Here is an 18555-nt window from a genome sequence, read left to right on the forward strand (position 1 = left end):
TATATATATATATATATATATATATATATATATATATATAAATTGTAGTTGACATTCATTATTGTTGATTTATTGATAATAGCCATTCTGACCGGATTGAGATGGTATCTCATTGTGGTTTTTATTTGCATTTCTCTAATGAGTAGTGAGGTTGAAACTGAAAATTTAAAAAAAGAGAGAGATCCTTTTGATAATATTTATTGCTACATTTTATGCTTACCTTGCTACTAGTTGATTTTTTTTAGTTACCATCTCATTTATTCACTGGTGAGAAATCAGTGGACACTTGAATTGGAAGCTCTTATCCTTCAGTTTTCTTTTAAAAGTATGTATTATGTGGATGCTTTTTTTCTCTTCTGCTTTCTCCTTGGTATGACATATGTCACTCAGTTTCTGAACCTCTTGAAGTATCCTCTAATTTTCATACTGTTCTCTACATTTTCCATGTCTGTCTGCCTTTGATACTAGTTGGAGGGAGAATTCCTCAATTTTTATCCTGTAGCTCCTCTGTCCAGTTTTTCATTCTGACTGTCATATTTATACTGTCAGGAGTTCTTTTTTATGTTTCTGTTTTATGTTTTGAATTTTTTTAATAGGGTTCTTCACTTGTTTTAAGGATGCAGTATCTTCTCTTAACTCAGAGGATTTTTCACTTTTTCTTCTTGTTCAGTGGTTGCTTTCTTCAGGTTGTTTTCTTTTTGTTGGGCTGGTCAGCGACCCTCAGAAAGGTCTTCAGGTCACGTGCCAGCAGCGTGTGGGCCGGAGCTTTCACTGTCTGTGGAGAGTGCAGGAGAGCTGGACACCTTAGCGTTCCGTGTGTGAAAGGACCTATCATCAGTGGCCCCTCAGAAGCCAGTCCCAAAAAGTGGGAATTAGTGTTAGGTAGCCAGCTGTTTGGGGCAGGGATGTGGAGATTCAGTTGCTCCTTAGTGAGAATTCAGCCAGTCTTGTATTCCGTCTTAGCCTTACACTTACCCCACTTTCAGTGCTGCCATTCCCTTTGCCTTTTTGGGGAGGGGTTCTGCAGTATAAATCGGTTCCTTCTCAATGGGACTGGTGGGCAAAGTCCCTAACTTAGCCATCTGCTTTCTAGTTTCTAAATTGTTTCCTTTCCCATTTTTTTCTTATAAGTTTGTACATTTTAAACTCTGCAGTATTTTAGAAGAATTTTAGGAGGGAGTGAAAGTGCACGATTGAATTAATTTCACCGTCTTTGTCTATAAGTTTTCTTTCAACATTTTTTAAAACTGCAAGCAAAACTTTATTTTGAAGCAAACATTAGGATAGGTGCAACTGTTTTAATTTTTGTATTTTTAACTGGCACTTAAGTTGTTGAATTAAGTACAGTATATTTTTACCAAGATGTTTTGTAACTTAAAGATGTATTCCCTCAGTAAAGTGCAATGTCAACTTATACTGCAACTTTGTTCTGTGTTCCTGTCATGTAAATAATATCCTTTCCTTTTAAAATCCTCTGGCTTCTGTCTTTTCCATGTCTTTTCCTGTGTTAAGTCAGTTATAATTTTAACTTTTATTCCTAGGCCTTTCTAAAATATTTTGAATTATAAATGTTCCTCACTTCTGCCTGTTTCAGTATCTGTCTGCATTGGTAGCTTTCTCACACACACACACTTTTGGTGTCTTTGCCTACCAGTTATAACAACATCTAGAGTGGTTTCAATTGAGTTTTTTCTCGTATATGTTATATATTTCAGCTTCTTTGCATGCCTGTTAAGCTCTGATGAGGTGCCAGATAATGTGGAGTTTACCTTGTTGGGTGGTTATTTGTATTTCTGTAAGTAATCTTCGTCTTTGTTCTGGGACAGTTTAGTTACTTGGAAATAGTTTGATGCTTTTAGGTCTTGCTTTCAGGATTTATTAGGCAGTACTGGGACGGGGCTCAGATGAGGTTTAGTCATTTCCCAGTACTGAGGCAAGGCCTCCTGTGTACTTTCTGCACTGTCTACATGTGAATGGTGAAGTCTCTCAGTCTGGCCTTGTGTGAGAACCTGGCACTTCTGTCTCCTTTGGCGGCTCCTTCTGTGGCCTCTGCTCTTTCCTCCCACACATGCCCCATCAGTGTTGAGCTGAGTGCTGGAGGGGGCCTTGTTCAGTTTCCCACAGACGTCTTTCTGTGCAGCTCTTTCCGGGACCCCTTCCTGTGCCCTCTGGCTGCTTTGGGCTCCCTGGACTCTCAGCTTAGTCTCCTCTGCCCAGGGAGTCAGCCTGGCACCCTTCCCAGGGCTGTGGCTTAGAGACTCGCAAGCCAGGGAGCTGGGGCAATCGTGGGGCTGTGGTGGGGCTTGCTTCGCTAATTTCCCGTCTCAGCCTCACTGTCCTTGTCACCGGAGGTCCCGGAGCTGGAGAACTGGTGTTTTTTATGTCGTACCTATTTTTCGGTGATTGCGGGCGGGAGAGTAAGTCTTGCTCATGTTAGTTACTTGGCTGGAAGCAGAATTCCCTTATAACAGGGATATAGACACACTTTTAGGTCCATCAAATAATACAAGTAACTTTATTAAATGTATCTACACCCCCAAATTGATAAATAAATAAATATAGAAATTTTGGAGAAAATATTGTCAGCGTTTTTCAACATAAAATTAAAATCTGGATTTACAAATTGATTTTTTCCCACAGAAGAGGTATGTATACACATTTTTTATTCTTTGACATACAGATAACCCTAAAGGTTCCCAGTATTTTTTGACTCATTGACTCCTCAGTTTCTGGGATTTTTTTCATGGTATCCCCTAGGTGAAAAGGAATACTTAATCATATTTCTTATCATATAGTTAGTTCCAAACAACTTAGAATTTACATCAAAGCAACTGAAATTGAAAAAAAATTAATTTTACTCATAAATAACCACATTATTTGTTGGTGGGATGTGTATTTCTTTTGGGCATTCTTCACGTTCTCAGGTTGGAAGCTGCCACCCTCTTTTCCTGTTCCAATTTGATTTTTGCATGGACTTCCTTCTTATAGCAACCACTGAAAACCTAACATTGCAAAGATATGACATCATCAAAAGGAATGTAGCATGATTTAATGTTGAAAAAATTAAGTATTTGGAAATAGAAGTTTGCATGGTGTCCAGCAGACATTGACTGTTGCTGTTGCCCTTGAAATCTCAAATACCCCCATGGTACAGCTGTGAGTGCCCTGTGGTGGCTCTGGGCTCACTGCGGGAACACGTAGATGGCCTGCTGTGGGCTGGTGTGCTTTCGCATCTCCCCTCACAACATTGGGATGTGTTTTCACAGTAATGATATGAACAGAAAATAAAGGCAAAGCGTATATTTGACTGTTAGAACTTACTTCTATTCTTACTAGCTGAGCTACATACCACGTTTCCCCGAAAATAAGACCTAGCCGGACAATCAGCTCTAATGCACCTTTTGGAGCAAAAATTAGTATAAGACCCGGTCTTGTTTTACTGTAAGACTGGATCTTATATAATATAAGACCTGGTATAATATAGTGTAATATAATACTATAGTATAATATAATATAATATAATACAATATAATATATTGTAATACTGGGTCTATATTAATTTTTGCTCCAAAAGATGCATTAAAGCTGATTGTCTGGCTAGGTCTTATTTTCTGGGAAACAGGGTAGATTTTTTTCTAGCATGGCCTTTGCAAACGTGAGTTATAGTAGAAGGCTGTTTAACCTTACCAGTTTTATTAATTTATACCACTTTTATTTTCTTTGATTAAAAGCTCACAATTTATGGTGAAAGTTCGACAGCAGCAGGTATTATTATTGTTTGTATGTGGTACCAGGCACTGAGCCAGGTTACTTATATATACCATTTTTGTATTTATAAGTTTATAGTCTTATTTTGCTTAATATTTTTAAGAATTATATATTATAAATTATTTGTAAATATAATTATATATTATCTCTAAAACTTAAAACAAGAAGCAGTTATGAAATTATTATATCTTAGGTGGAAGGGAAATGTGGCCAACTTTGCTTCCAAACCTCTTTGTAGCTTGACAGTATTTCCAACCTGGAGATATCGCCACAAGGAGAGTTGAAGACATGGAGGAAATGAAACATAGATATTCTCCATTGAAGTAGTGCTTGTGGGTTGATATAATTAAGGAGTTTTTAAAGTAAGCTAATGATGGAAATGTAGTTAAAACTGTTCTTACATTTAATTTTTATTGTGATTATAACAAAATGTTTCCATAAATACTCCTGGAAATATTTAAAATAAATGGCATTTCTCTTACACAATAATGTCTATCTGCAAAGTACTTTTCCTAATCTTGAATTCAGCCAGTGTTGTTAAAAATAGTTGTAATGAAATGAAAAGATTACTGAATTTGAGAATGAAAACTTTGATTCAGCTCCTAAGTTGACGTTATTAGCTATGTGACCTTGATAAGTGTCTGACTTATATTAACCCCAATAACCTTCCATTTGCTCATCAGTGAATATAGAACTAACAATATGCTTTTCATGATAACCTAAGAATGACACCATAAGTGAGTTTCTGTTACTTAAGATCACAACAGGGGTTGTGATTGCCTTGCTCCTGCTGTATCCTTTGTATCTGGCTCCATGCTTGGTATATAGTACGTGCTCAACAAATGTTTGTTCAGTTAACTATCGTTGGATCCATTAGGTTTACACACAGGTTTTTAGCCAAGAAAATAATTCAAAAGACTTATGTCATTGTAGAAAAATAATTCAAGCATAATTTAAATGGCGACGGGTTAGTATTATGAAGAATACACTCTTTTGAAAGAAAAAATTATAATAATGTACTCTAAATTTTTTAGGAGGAGCAAAATAGAGGCAAGCCCAATTGGGAGCATCTCAATGAAGATTTACATGTACTGATCACTGTGGAAGACGCTCAAAACAGAGCAGAGATCAAACTGAAGAGAGCCGTTGAAGAAGTGAAGAAATTACTGGTACCTGCAGTAAGTAATAATTTCCATGTCTTGGATTTGGGTGCCAACCCCTTTTTTCAGTTTAATTTTAAATTACTGTAAGAGTATTGTAATAAAAAAACACATTGTTAGAAATTTTATTTAAATACAAAATACAAAAAAATTTATGACTCCTTTACTATAATATAATAAACATAGACATTTACTATAATATAATAAACATAGACATTCAAATCCTTAAATGGGAAAGCCTGTTTGTACTTTGTGATGGAAGTGTTGTGAGGGGGGGCAAACTCAAGTAGTGGCCTACTTTTCAAAAGTATCATTACCATTAGGTCACTTTATTACAGGATAAGAATGTAGGTACATCATAAGTAGGGTAATGAAAGCTTTTTTTAATGGAACAATTTTTCATTGTAAGCAAGTAATGAGTCTACAGAAGTCTGTACAACTCTTGGGTGAGCTGTGTTAGTAGGAGCACATTATTTGAGTTGCTTATGGGCTCCAAGTACTTGCCTAGCATATTATCTCCCATAGAAAGATTAATGTCCTATAGTGAAGTTTTCCCATAATGCGGTAAAAATTTCTTTTAGAAAAATAAGAGCTAACTTTTACTAACATACCAGGCACCTTTGTGTTCTCATCCTCCCTCCCTTTACTCTCTTTCTCCGTCTATCCCATTGTAATTTCCCCCTTTCTTTGTGACTTTTCCTCCATGTTACAGAAACCTGAAGTAACTTCACAAATGATTGTTGAACTAATCCAAGAACATTTTTCAATGGAAAAAATAAATTATTGGTTTTCTAAGACTATTAAAATTGTTTTATATTGTAAAATATATGGATATGTAGGCATGACTTGCTATTGAAAAAAATCTAGAAATATTGTTAGTATTCTGTCCAACAGAAATTTATTGACATTTACATAAATGAGTAGAATATCTGCTGTTCTTTATTCCCCAGGTAGTCTATTTATTCTATAAGCAAACTTACAAATTGTAAACATTTTCCATTTACTTGTTAAAATTAACTCCTTGGAAGAAAATAATTCCATGTAAATTCTGTTCTATAGGTCTTATAAGGAATATAAGCAAGCAGGTTAAATATAAACTAAAAATCTGTAATTGTGCACTATTAAACCATATAACCTCCTTTTCCTTAATAATTGTGCAGTATGGAAAAGATGCATAGAAAAGGGCTTTTCCCTAAGCCTACTGGGCTATTAGTCCCATGATCACAAAATTTTACTTAACATCAAGACTGTATATAACTGAAGATATTCAGCTCATGCAATGTAACCAAACAAATGAGTTCACCTTATACATTAAGTAGATCAGTGTCTAATAATTAGAACTCTTACTGACCTATTACATTATTCTCATCATTCTGTAAGCTGCTTTAGTTCTAACAATTACTAACCTGTGAGAGAGCACTGGATTAGAAATCTACCGTGTTACTAACTAGCTGTGTGTCTTTTCAGAAAGTGAGTGAACTTCTTTGTGTCTGTTTCCTCATTTACAAAATGAAAGTTGGGACACATGTCCTCTAAGGGGCATTTTGGTTTTAAAATTATTTGCCTTTGAAGATGAAAAGGTGGCAGTAGATAAAAAATAACAGAAGCTTTTTAAAAAAAATGCATACAATTTATATTAAAGGAAAATAACACTTTTGATGATAGATCAATCTCCTATGGGAGTATTTTAGGATTGTTATTAATTACTAGCTCTGCAGTAATAAGACTTTCTTAGAATTACAAACTGTAGAATAAAAATACTTTAAGGAATGGGTTCTTTAAAGTGACTTAACCTTATAATAATTTCTTATTCCTATCCATTTCATTAAATATGTTTATTGTAACATGGATACTCTATTAGGGCATTAGTTTTAACTGAATATTATACATTTCCAATGATGATACCAGGATAAACAAGGGTTAAGTAAAACAGAAGCTTTACAATCCTGAAGTCTCACGTGATTTTGGATTTTACTTAAATAGGTTGTCAGGAGACAAAATACTTAGTATTTGAGAGCTGACTTGTGGATTTGAATCCCATCTTTGCAGTTTTTTACTGTCTCCATTTCCTAATCTATAAAATTGGACCATCATTAAATTCCCATGTAGTTAAGGTGAAATGAGATGATACGTGGAGAACGCGTAGCAGAATGCCTCGCACGTAATTGTTCCATTAGAGTTTGCTTCAGTTTTTTGTCATTGTGTAAGTAATGTTATACAGTTGTATAGGTTTATATGTTACTCTTTCCAAATGCTGCTTGTAAAAGGAATGCAGTAATTCAAGATTAGAGGAAATAGAAGTTTCTTCCCAGTTCGCTGTTATTCTTTTTTAAATAAATTGGATTGGCCCTTTAAAAAAATCCAGTATAGGCTTATTAGTTTTTTCATCATTTAAATATTTAAGAAAATATATTTTTGGATTGAAAATATTGACCAATCTTGATCTTATAAAAATAATTCACATATAAATGAATTTGGCTAATTCTGTTTATCTTGCTTTTTGTGTAAAAGGTATAGTGGGAATGACATAGAGACCAGCAGTTATGTTGAAATGTATTGTGTAAGAGGCCCTCACATTGAACTGAAAATTATAGAGAAGAAACGTTGTCGTAACTCATTGAGATTTGACTTAAGGAGGGGTGTCAGAATCACTGCAGGAAAGAGAACGTATTTCTTAAAAGCATTTATATTTTGTCTGACCTCAGACTGCCCTTCCAGTGAGCTGCCAATATATCTTTGTAATTTATCCTTGTGTTTCATGAAAACTCTTTGAAACTTTTCTGTGGTTTTTTATGTCCCAAAGTTTATCTAGAGAATAGTGATGCTTAGAATTTTGTTCTGTGGGCCATTTTCATTGTAAATGCTTATTTGACATTGAGTTAACAGAAATTTACAGGCCTTTTGGATTTGGAATTTTCAGTTGTGTCTTTTTTGTCTCTTCAATATCCTATTAATACAGTTTGGCCTTACCAGCTGTTACCACTCTTCAGATTCAGTCAAGTTTATTTTTTACGTCTCTCAAATTAGCTTACTTTCTCTTAAGCCCATTGTCTTGACCCTAATTCAAGCCAGTTATCTCAGAACCCCACCACTGGTGACCCTACTTGTAGTCAACTCCTCAAACCCGTCTTTACCTTAGAGTCTATTCATACCTTTTCCTACTTGCGAATAGTGGTTTCCTGTTACTCTGAGAAGAGAATACAGAATTCCTTCACATGGCCTTACAAGTTCCTTCATAATTTGCCATAGCGTGCCTTTCAAGCTTAAATCTTTCACTGTCCCCCATATTTAAAGCACATACACATATACACACATTAGTCACTACCCACAGATTGAATCATTATGTATTCATTTGAATTTTTTGAAACAACTTCTTCTCAGTCTTTTTCTCACATATGGGCCTTTGTGATTCTTGCAGCAAATGTTTATTGCATACTTACATTGTGTCAGCTGGTAAAGATACAGAGAAGATAAATAAAGCTGACCAACAGAATGCTGCCATTATGAAGCTTACCCTCTGGTTGGGTGTGGGGAGGGGTTTAGATCACTGACGATAAGCAAAAATAAATATAAACTATATTAGGTTGTGATAAGGAGATGTGAAGAAAAATAAAGCAGGGTAAGGAGGTAGAGAATCATGGAAACACTTTTATGTGGGATGATTAGAAAATGCTTCTGAGACGGTGACGTTTGAAAAAACCTGATTGAAATGTGTTGCAATCATTTGACTATCCAAGAAGCTTCTGGGCAAAGAGAACAGGAAGTGCAGTGGCCTGAGATGCATTTGATGCATATCAAGGTGGTCCCGTGGGGAGCTTAATGAGCAGTTGGGAGCCGTGGGAGTCAGGTCAGCAGGGTGAGGAGAGGATGGCAGGTTACAGAGGCCTGTAGGCTGTGCTAAGGCTATTACAGGATTTTAGTCTGAGACGAGAGGCTGTGGAGGACTTAGAGAGGAATGCCATGGTCTGATTTCTGCTTCCAAGGATCATTCCAGATAGAGAATACACTTGAGGGTGATGATGAAGGGAGAGATGCTAGTGCACAGGCATGTGAGTTCATGTAAGATGAAAGGGACGTGACTAGCTTTGAAGGTGTCAAGGAGTCAGATCATGGTTTATTTGGAAGGTAAAGCTGAGAGGAATTTTGATGGCTTGGGTGTGACATATGTGAGGACCGAGGTTTTCACTGTGAGCAAATTGGAGTTGTCCTTTGTTTATACTGTTGGAGGAGCAGGTTGGGGAGGGAAATATAAAAGTTGAGATACCAAATGTTCAGTGGGCATTTGGTTACCATAATCAGGTTAGGTGGTAAGATGGGGCTAGAATATGTCACTTTTGCAGTCATCATCCGATCCAAAGCTTTTAGAACCGTGGGACTGGGTGGCATGTAGACGTTGGATGGAGGTGTGGAAGAGCAGTCTGTGGGCTGCTCCCCAGGGACTTCACCATGCAGGTGGGTCGTCAGGACGAAGAGGAAGAAGATCCAGCACAGAAGACCCAGCAGAGCAGCGCGGGGGTTGGAGGAGAACCGGGAGTGTGGGATCCTAGGAACCACGTGAAGAAACTTGCGGTTTGTGGCTGGAGGTTGGTTTTGCTAAGAATGGGGAGTTAACTGTTGGGTTTGGCCAGTTAGTGGTCATTGGTGACCTTGACAATCAGTTTTTTTTTGTTTGTTTGGTTGGTTTTTTGGAATGGTTAGTTTAAAAGCCTGATTGGCTTGGGTCAGAAAGAATGGGACAAGAGAAAAAGGAGCTGGACTTTTCTTTCCCTGAGATTTCATTATTTATGTAAAGGATCCTTTTAGTACTCTTGACGTCTCAGTTCTTTTATAATTTCCTCTTCAGTGATCTTTTTCCTCCATTGCTCTTCAGCCTCCCACTCCATGGTGCTTCCTCGGACTTGCCGAGGGCACCTCCGTAAACATACGACAGGAGAATGTCCAGCAGTGGACAGTTCCCTTCTCTGCAGTGAGAAAATGCTGCTTAAACTTGGCAAGCAGAGTTAATTAACTTGTGCACATACCGTACATACACTTATAGGAAAATCTCTTGAAGCAGAATTACTAGGGTAAAGGGTAAGTGCATTTTAAATTTTAATACTTCTCATATTAAAATTTCTAAGTTGCCTTACAGAAAATTTGTATTAATTTACAGTCCTGCCAGTGTTACATGCAAGTGCCTGTTTCTCAACACAGTCTCAAGCCCTGAGTGTTGTCACAGTTTTTAATCTTTGCTTTTCTAATAGTATATTTTTAAAAACCATAAGGGCTTTAATTACAAAAATAGGAATAAAATAATTCTCATGGTTTTTATAATTATTATTTTAGGTCAGTTTTTATATTAAGGTGCTACGTGATGTTATAGATATGCTTGTAACAAAAAACTATGTTTTTGTCTTCTTTTCTTGAACAAGTACATAATTCCTAGTTTCATATTGCTTCTATGGGGAATATAGTTTACATCATTTACAGAATGGATTTATAGCTTAAGTGTGGAATTGTATTATTTCAGTATAAATATTTCTTACCTAACCATGTAGAATCAGTTCTTTTTTGGAAAGCTGTAGGAAGAAAGTTGTGTGTATTTTAATGGTGGTGTGCTATTTTGTTTAATGTTGTGTAGCAGAAGTTGTAGCCATGGCTCGAGGGACCTAGAGATGGGGAGTATAGAGCAGTAGACTTCGTGTTTGATCTCAAATTTCATAACTTAATGTTCTGATTTGTATTTTACACCTGCTGCTTTTCAAGGTTGATGAATCTGGGTAAAGATTGTACTTACACTCCTTGTGACTCGGTTCTAATTTTGCTAATAATTTTGATGATTTGAATGTGTCCCCATCAATTCATGTAACACTACACATACCTGAATGTCTAACATATTAAATTTTAAATTTAAATTGGGCTTTCAAAACAACGTTATGAAGTAGGTTCTCTCCCCAACCCCACCCATTTTTCCAACAAGCACATGGACTCAAGTAGTATTATTAGTGCAATTAATTTTTTTTACAAAGCAATTTAATATTCTAATTCCACTGCAAAAGGAATTGGGTTTTGAAACAATCACACTTCATTCATTGATAGAATCTGATAATATTTTACCTAAAAAACTTGTTCACTCTGGGAATGATACCATTTTTATTTCAGATGTTTCTTTGATTTCAATAATCAGTTATTTTAATCTCTTATTTCTTCAATCACAAAATAAATAAACCATGCATGACTAGGCAAGAGTTATTTCTCTAGTTATATAGTGTTTTTATCTCACAAGTCTAAATCTGTTACTGTCAAATATCTACAAAAATACCCTTTTCATCATAAGTGCAGTCAATCCAGCTGTTTAAATCTCACTTCCATAAACCTGAACTATACCTTCTTCAGATTACTGAGGCCTTCAGCATAGTTTTATAATTGAAGTGTGACAATTTGTGAACAATTAAATTATACTCACTGGTAGAAAAGGACTATAGAAGAATGTCCTGATTTTGCTAGTCTTCGGGGACTCCGATCATCCTTGGCAGAAACCAACTGCTGATAGAAATCTATCTCCAGAGTATTTCTTGGATTCCGTATATTTCACCTCAGTTGAAATAATCTACTCTTTTCACTTTTAATCTTATTTTACTCACTTCATTCTCCCATAAATTAGTGAGGGTGATTTTTAAAAGTAACAGTCATATTAAAGCGTGTCAGTGATTTGATTTGCCATTTCACTTAGAATGAAATTTAAACTCCATACTGCCTCCTTTGAAAGTGGGGTAACCAGAGAGTTGTCTGCTGTGAAACTCGTTGTGTAGTGAAGAGGTGGCTCTTAATTGTAAATGACGTGTAGATAGTTGTGGAAATGTTTAAATTCAGAGAATGAAAATGTAAATGAAGTAATTTTAGGACTCTGGATAGCCTTGTGTTAACTATAAAGTAAAACTTCACATGTAGTACATTTTTCTCTCCAAGTTATGAGAGAGAATTTTGAAGTACTAGGATGCAGTAGAAGGAAATGAGCAACATGAGTATGAGGAAATCCTCAAAATGACTGGTGGAATTTTACTGAGTGTGAATGTGAAGGTAGAATGTTAAGTAAGCAAAGGTTATCTAGGAAAAAGCAATGCATTGTGTCAAGATTTGATATAGGGGTAGCCTTCTTATTTCAAGTGCATCCTGTAACGGAACTAGGGTTGCTTGGAATTACTAGGGATTTGTGCTTCCTGGTTTTATGTAACTGCTTTGTTATGCAAATTAATTGGGTAGAAAAAACTGGTTTTTGATTCTTAAGGAGTTTTTTTATAATGTAGATAATTTACCAATTTTGGTAAATATGGAGGTATTTTTTTACAATGTAGATTACTATATTTTTGCTAAATATTTAAGACAAGATATATATACGTGTGTGTATGTATATATGTATATATGTATTGCTAGTAGGCCTAATTACAAGTGGTACTATTAATTGGCTTTTTACAAATTTTTCTTCAATCAATTTTCTGTGGTGCAGCCCTTATGATAAATTATCAGTTTGTAATTAGATAAACGGTATTTTAAGTAGATTATTTAATTGCTAATTTTATGTGTGTCAACCTTAGGCTTTTAGACATATATGTTATATGTTGCACTTGTTTATTAAAATTAGAAAACTTTCTTCACATGACATTTTAATGCTTGTTTGTGTCTGAAAGACTTTTTCTGAGTATTTCAGAATACACCGGGCTATTAAATTTCTTAGCTGAAATTTCTTCTTATAGTCTTAGGTTAGGATTTACCTAATATGTTTACAAGTGTAACTACAAAATTCTGTGACCTGTGAAACAATGATTTCTTACTTTTCCATAGTACTTTTCAAATCCCTTTAACGTATGTTTGATCCTCACAGAAAGTTTGTGTATTAATTTACTCAATTCTGTCATTAACTGTTTTCATTTCCTTTATTCTTGCGACACTGATACTGTAATATGTTAGTTTTCAGTTCATTTGCCTTTTATAACACAGTGTCTTATAACTTGGTCTTGATGTGCTCTTTTGTGTATGAGGGCAATTGATTGATTATTGTACAGGACCTTGACTATTTTAAGGACTGTGGCTTTAAAGTCTAAGATGGGTAAAACCATTGGAAGGATTTGAAGAGAGGGCAATGACGTGATTTGATCAGTATTTTATAAGGCTGCTCTGTTTAAAACAAGAGCACAAGAGTGGAAGAAAGGAATCTCTCACAGGAGTCTGCATACTATGCCCTGTGGGCCAAATCCAGCCTCCCACCTGGTTTTGAATAGCTTGTGAGCTAAGAATGGTTTTTATATTTTGTAATGGCTGGGGATACAACCAGAAGAAGAATATTTCACGAAATGTAAAAATTACATGAAATTCAGATTTCATTGTTCATTGAGCTTTATTGAAACATAGCCACACTTACTCATTTACATATTGTCTGTGGCTACCTTTGCACTCCCGTGGCTGAGTTGAGTAATTAACAGAGACCATATGCCCAGAAAAGCCATTTACTGTCTGGCTTATTACAGACAGTTTGCCAATTGCTGGACTGTTGCATTAATCCAGATGAGAGATGATAATGGGGGGCCAAGGTAGCCATAGTGGTGAGGCATGGTCTGATTCTAAGCATATTTCCAAGTGAAGCCAGCAGGTTTCGCTAAGGGATTTCTCTGGAATGTTAGAAAGCAAGGAGTGAAGGATGGCATCACTGTTTTCAGCTGGAACAACTGGAAGGATATAATTGATGTTACCTTGATGAAGATGGTGTGAGTAGGAACAGACTTTGAAGAAAGAGATTATCAGCGGCTCTCCCTACCTGTGTTCCACGAGACACCTTCCATAGGCGTTCCCAGGGAAGCAAACCTTTGATACACTAGTCACTACTGTGCCCCTCTGCTAGGAACCATTTCCAATTTGATTGATCATCACGTTTTCTCTCTGGGAATACGTTCACATTTAGTGGTCTAGACATACCCGTTTAAGAAATACTGTGGAAACTCATGGGTCTGATTTAAATACAGTTGAACTACTCTTTTTCATGCTAATGAAGTCATTCTGAAGGCATGAAGAAAGAAAACTCGAGATTTTTTCCCCATTCCTTTTTAAACATGCAATAAAACCCATTTCCTTTTAAGTGTACAATTTGAGTTTTGACAACTGTATACACATATAATCACTACCACAATCAAGATTGCCCTCACCCCGAACGTTCCCTTACCCTCTTGCCATCAACCCCGCCCGCACTGCCCCCAGACAACTACTGGGGTTAGTTTTGCCTTCTTTTTTTCTGTTACTCTCAAAATTTTATTTTTTCAGTTTTACTGACATATGATTGACAACTAAAACATGTATACATTTAGGTTGTACAATGTGATCTTATTAAGGTGTACAGCACAATGGTTTGATGCACGTTGTGAAATGATTACCACAGTCCAGTTGACATGTGTCGCCTCACGTAGTCACCATACACCTGCTGTCAGCAAATTCCGGACAATGCAGGATTATTAACTATCATCACCACGTTGTGCCTTAGTTCTCCGTCTTTTATTCTGTGTAACTGAACGTTTGTACCAATTGACCGACATCTCCTCGTGGTCCTTCACTTTTCTGTTGACCTGATTGTGACTGAGCTCTAAGTTCTCTTCTCAGAAAATGTCTTCTGTAATATTTTAGTCTTCTTGAATCTACTTAGCACTTTTTTATAGTCTAGCATATGGTCTATTTTGGTGAATATCATATGTGCACTTAAATGTGTATGTAGTTTGTAGTAGTGGGTATGTGCATTATAAAAGTCATGTAGGTAAAGGTGGTTGAAAATACTGGTCACATCTTTTCCTGTCCTAATTTGGGTTTCTTCCTAGTTTTCTTAATTACTGAAAAATGTATATAAAGATGTCCATTCCTTTATTGTAAAAATATGTAAACTAGTGTGTTCTCCTTGATGTCACAGAACTGGCAGACTCATTTAGTGTACTCCCATGCATGCCTGAATGTATGTGTGTATGTATAGCCTACACAACCTATATGAACACGGTTTTGCATCATTAAATGATTTCACTTGTTTTTTATTATAATGGCAACTTTCACCTTGTTTTAATTTTGAAGTCTTTGTTTTTCCCAGAAATGACAGCTGTGTTACTGTGCAGTACAGTATAGGCCCAGCAGTACATAGGTGGCAGGCAGTGCTACAGAAAGTGTTATAGGGCTTCGCAGGGTGATGTCAGGATGAACTGGGGTGCTTAGGCAATCAGACTTCATGTAGGGTAGTGAGACTTGAGCGGGAACTTCATAGAGACAAAGATTGGTGTATGTGCATTTTAGGGGTAGATAGTTGTTCATTTCAGGTCATGAAAAGTGGTGACAAATACAATAGGATTGTGCAAATCATGGTCAGGGACTGTCACTTAAACTAAGAGCTTTGATTTCCTTATTTGTAAAATTGAGTTCTTATTGCTTATTTACCTTGGAAGGACTTTGTAAAGGTAATAACTATTATTTTGGTTCCGAGGAAATGTGAGACATGTCTCATCTTTCCTCCTCTTGTTTTTTAATATAATACGTGGGCTAGTTACATTGTTGGCCATATCAGCTGTAGCCTCAGTGCCTGGTCACTGGCAGCCTCACACCAGAAGAAACGAATTCTGTTCCCTGCCTACAAATACTCATTGCTAATTCCCACCTCATCAATATAGGCTTTTGTTTACAGTGGTATAATAAGCAAGAAAATTAGGAAACCCATCTATTACCTGTTGCTAAAAAAGTAACACCATGTGTAAATTGCCATGCCCCTCTGGCCCCCCCACCCCCAACACACACACACACTCACTGTGGGTATGCACCTACCATTCAGGTATCAGATATCATCCCTCTTTCAATTAAATCTCATTGTGTAAGTTAGAAAATAGTAAATCCTATCATTTGTATTCATTAGCTAAGACCTTATATGGATCCATAGTCTACGATCTTTTCTAATCTTCAAAAGGACCTTTAAAAAAGAAAAGAAAAACTAGACGTGGAAGTAGGGGAATATTGTGCTGGAATATGTTGATACGAAGACTGAGAAAGTAGAAGTGAGGGATATATGCCTAAATCTACTTCCTCACTGTAATTTTTCCTCCCTTTCACTAGGAATGAAGTTAAAAGTTTTCTGTTGAGATAAAATACTAAATGGAAAGACTAAATGAGTAGCACTCACCTGTCTTAGAGAGCTGAAGTGATTTCAGGCAGCTGAAGTTTACGTTCTCATAATTTTAAACAGACGTGGGCACACAAGACGCCACCAGTCATAGACCGTTCATAAAGTGTTTATTTCAGGCTTTTTTTCTTTATGGTGGGTATACCTGTCTTTTTACTTTGATGTTTCATTTTCTCTTTAATTATAGGTGTTTGAGAACTTAAACAGGAATCAGTTTTGAATATATAGCTTATCCCTTTATGAAAACATTTATATACATAGAGTTCAGTAATATTAAACTAAATAATCTAATAGATTCTGGCAAATTCCAGCTGAGGATTTTGAAATTTAAAGTTGTTGTCAGTTATTTCAAGGAATATTATGAAATTTGAAACTATTCATCAAAAGAAATTTTAATTCACTTACTAATAAAATGGCAGATGGTAATGTCATCAAAATTTGAGAGTAGTAGAAAGGGATCCATCACAAAATATTTTTTTCAATTTGCTTTTTGTTTCCCAGACATGTTTCTTTTTTGTCTGATGCTATGCACTTGACTTACAGTTAACTATGTATTAATTATAACCCGGAGAGAAATAAAAAGAAGTAAAGAGTAAGCTAGGAAGGGAGATGATGACTCTAGAACGTGTCTGATCTTAGTTAAGGGTTTGGAAGTGGATCGTTAATGTGCTGATAGGTGGCGCTGCGTTTAGCTTTTGACCGAGGTGTCAGTAATTGAAATCTGTGGGATTACTGGCCTCCTTTTCATTTTATTGAGAAGGAAATCAAGGTATCAAAGGATATATTAAAAGACATCTATCTAGCTGTAATGCACTTGCTCCTTCCTAGAGCTGTATTATGAAAGACCATCTCTCTCATGTAAAGAAAGGTGTTGCTACTGTTTTCCACCCTGCACAACCATTTTAATCTGAATGGGAACCTGTCTAGGGACCAGTGTACACTAATTAGCAGTCTCTTCAGAGTGTCAGAGCAGAACTGCCATTGTAATGGTTTAGCTGCAGGATAAAAGGATTGAATTTGGGTCTGCCTGTCTGCCAAACTAAATGAGCTGCCATGAGAATTTTCAAATGTGAGAGGCGTTTACTTAAAGCAATTTGGCAGGTTTGAATAAACTCATAAATTACAGGTTTGAAAGGAGCCAGTCCTGGCTTTCTCTCATATGTAGGCAGGACTGTATAGAAGGTGGATAGTTTCTTAAATTCTTAATGAGAATGAGTTGATCCACGCTCCCATGCAGACGATCCGCTTATTAAAGCTTCTCTTTTCACTAAATGGAGTACCATAAGCGTATTTAAGGAAAGATATTTTGTTCCAAATCTCCAGAGGAAAGACAAGATATGCTCTAGATATAACTTTCCCTTCCTAAATTTAATCTATCTTAAAATGATGCTATTAAAGTGGTTGTTTTGTTTTCATAAACATTAACCCAATTATTAAGTTTATTTTTTCTTAGTGCATGTAATCTACATCTTTACAGTTGTCATATTTGTCTCACAAAGTAAGATGAACAATTACAGTTTTTCAGAAAAAAAAATAAGGTACTCAGGCTCATAAACTGGATTATTCAGGTTGCGTGTAAATATTTTCAGAGCTTCAAAGCTCCACTGTCTCAAAACTAGGTATTAGTGTAATTTTTAGTGAGAAAATGCTCCCTGAAATGTTTAGGGTGATCACTTATGCTTATATAACTTCACCAGTCCTCAAGATATCAGTCATAATAATAGTTCTTGTATTGGTGGTTTATATCGACCCTCCAGAAGAAACACTCAGGGAAATTTAACTATTTAAAACGTGGAGACTGTAAAATATTCTCTCACAATAAATAAGGCCTTTGGGGAAGTCTATCAACATTTTCAAGCCAGTAGGTTACACTTTCTTAAGAAAAGTAATAGTATGGTTGTTGCTAACCTTGTGGCCTGAAAATGTAGCCGCATCTTTTCAAAAATGTTTTATAGGAGATGTAGGTATGCATCTGATGCACGTATGCAGAGCGATTCATTCAGGTGAGAAGGTATATAACATTTTTAAAGAACAACAGATATATTTTATTTATATATTAATCTTTACTCCTTAAAGTATAACTACATATCAAAGTAGTCTGATTAAAATCCTGTAGTTCTGAGGTTACTGTTGAACCCTAATTAGTAAATTAATAAAACTTGACCCAATAACAGGTAAGATTTTCTAAACTCTCATTGAAATTTAGAATACAAAGACCATCATAGAAGCCCTTACCAGAGATCTCTAGAGCTCCCGGAATCAAAGTGGCGTGCATGCTATGTGCTGTGTGTAAGGTACTCTGACAGGAATGAGTGGGTGTGCACTGCTTGAGGAAACAGGAAAAGAGAGAAACACTTGCAGAAAGTGAAATGTGCTGATTAATTTTTTCTTGCAAAACGAGAGAATGCTAAATAAAATGTAATTTGATTCTAAATCACTTATCTTTGTATAACCTAC

General features: G+C 36.0%; 1 protein-coding gene across 10 annotated transcripts in view; it reads left to right on the forward strand.

Moving 5' to 3' along the window:
- The window catches only part of QKI (QKI, KH domain containing RNA binding), a 151026-nt gene that overhangs the window by 98639 nt on the left and 33832 nt on the right, over window positions 1-18555 (forward strand). For all 10 annotated transcript variants that reach the window (XR_012496815.1, XM_074333801.1, XM_074333802.1 and 7 more), the window contains exon 4: window positions 4803-4946. Coding sequence is in view for 9 of the 10 variants with exons in the window: in XM_074333801.1 (XP_074189902.1) it covers window positions 4803-4946 (144 nt within the window). In the remaining variant the exon portion in view is untranslated. The remainder of the gene's footprint in view (window positions 1-4802; window positions 4947-18555) is intronic.

This window comes from Rhinolophus sinicus, linkage group LG05 (genome assembly GCF_036562045.2).
Source record: "Rhinolophus sinicus isolate RSC01 linkage group LG05, ASM3656204v1, whole genome shotgun sequence".
NCBI lineage: Eukaryota > Metazoa > Chordata > Mammalia > Chiroptera > Rhinolophidae > Rhinolophus > Rhinolophus sinicus.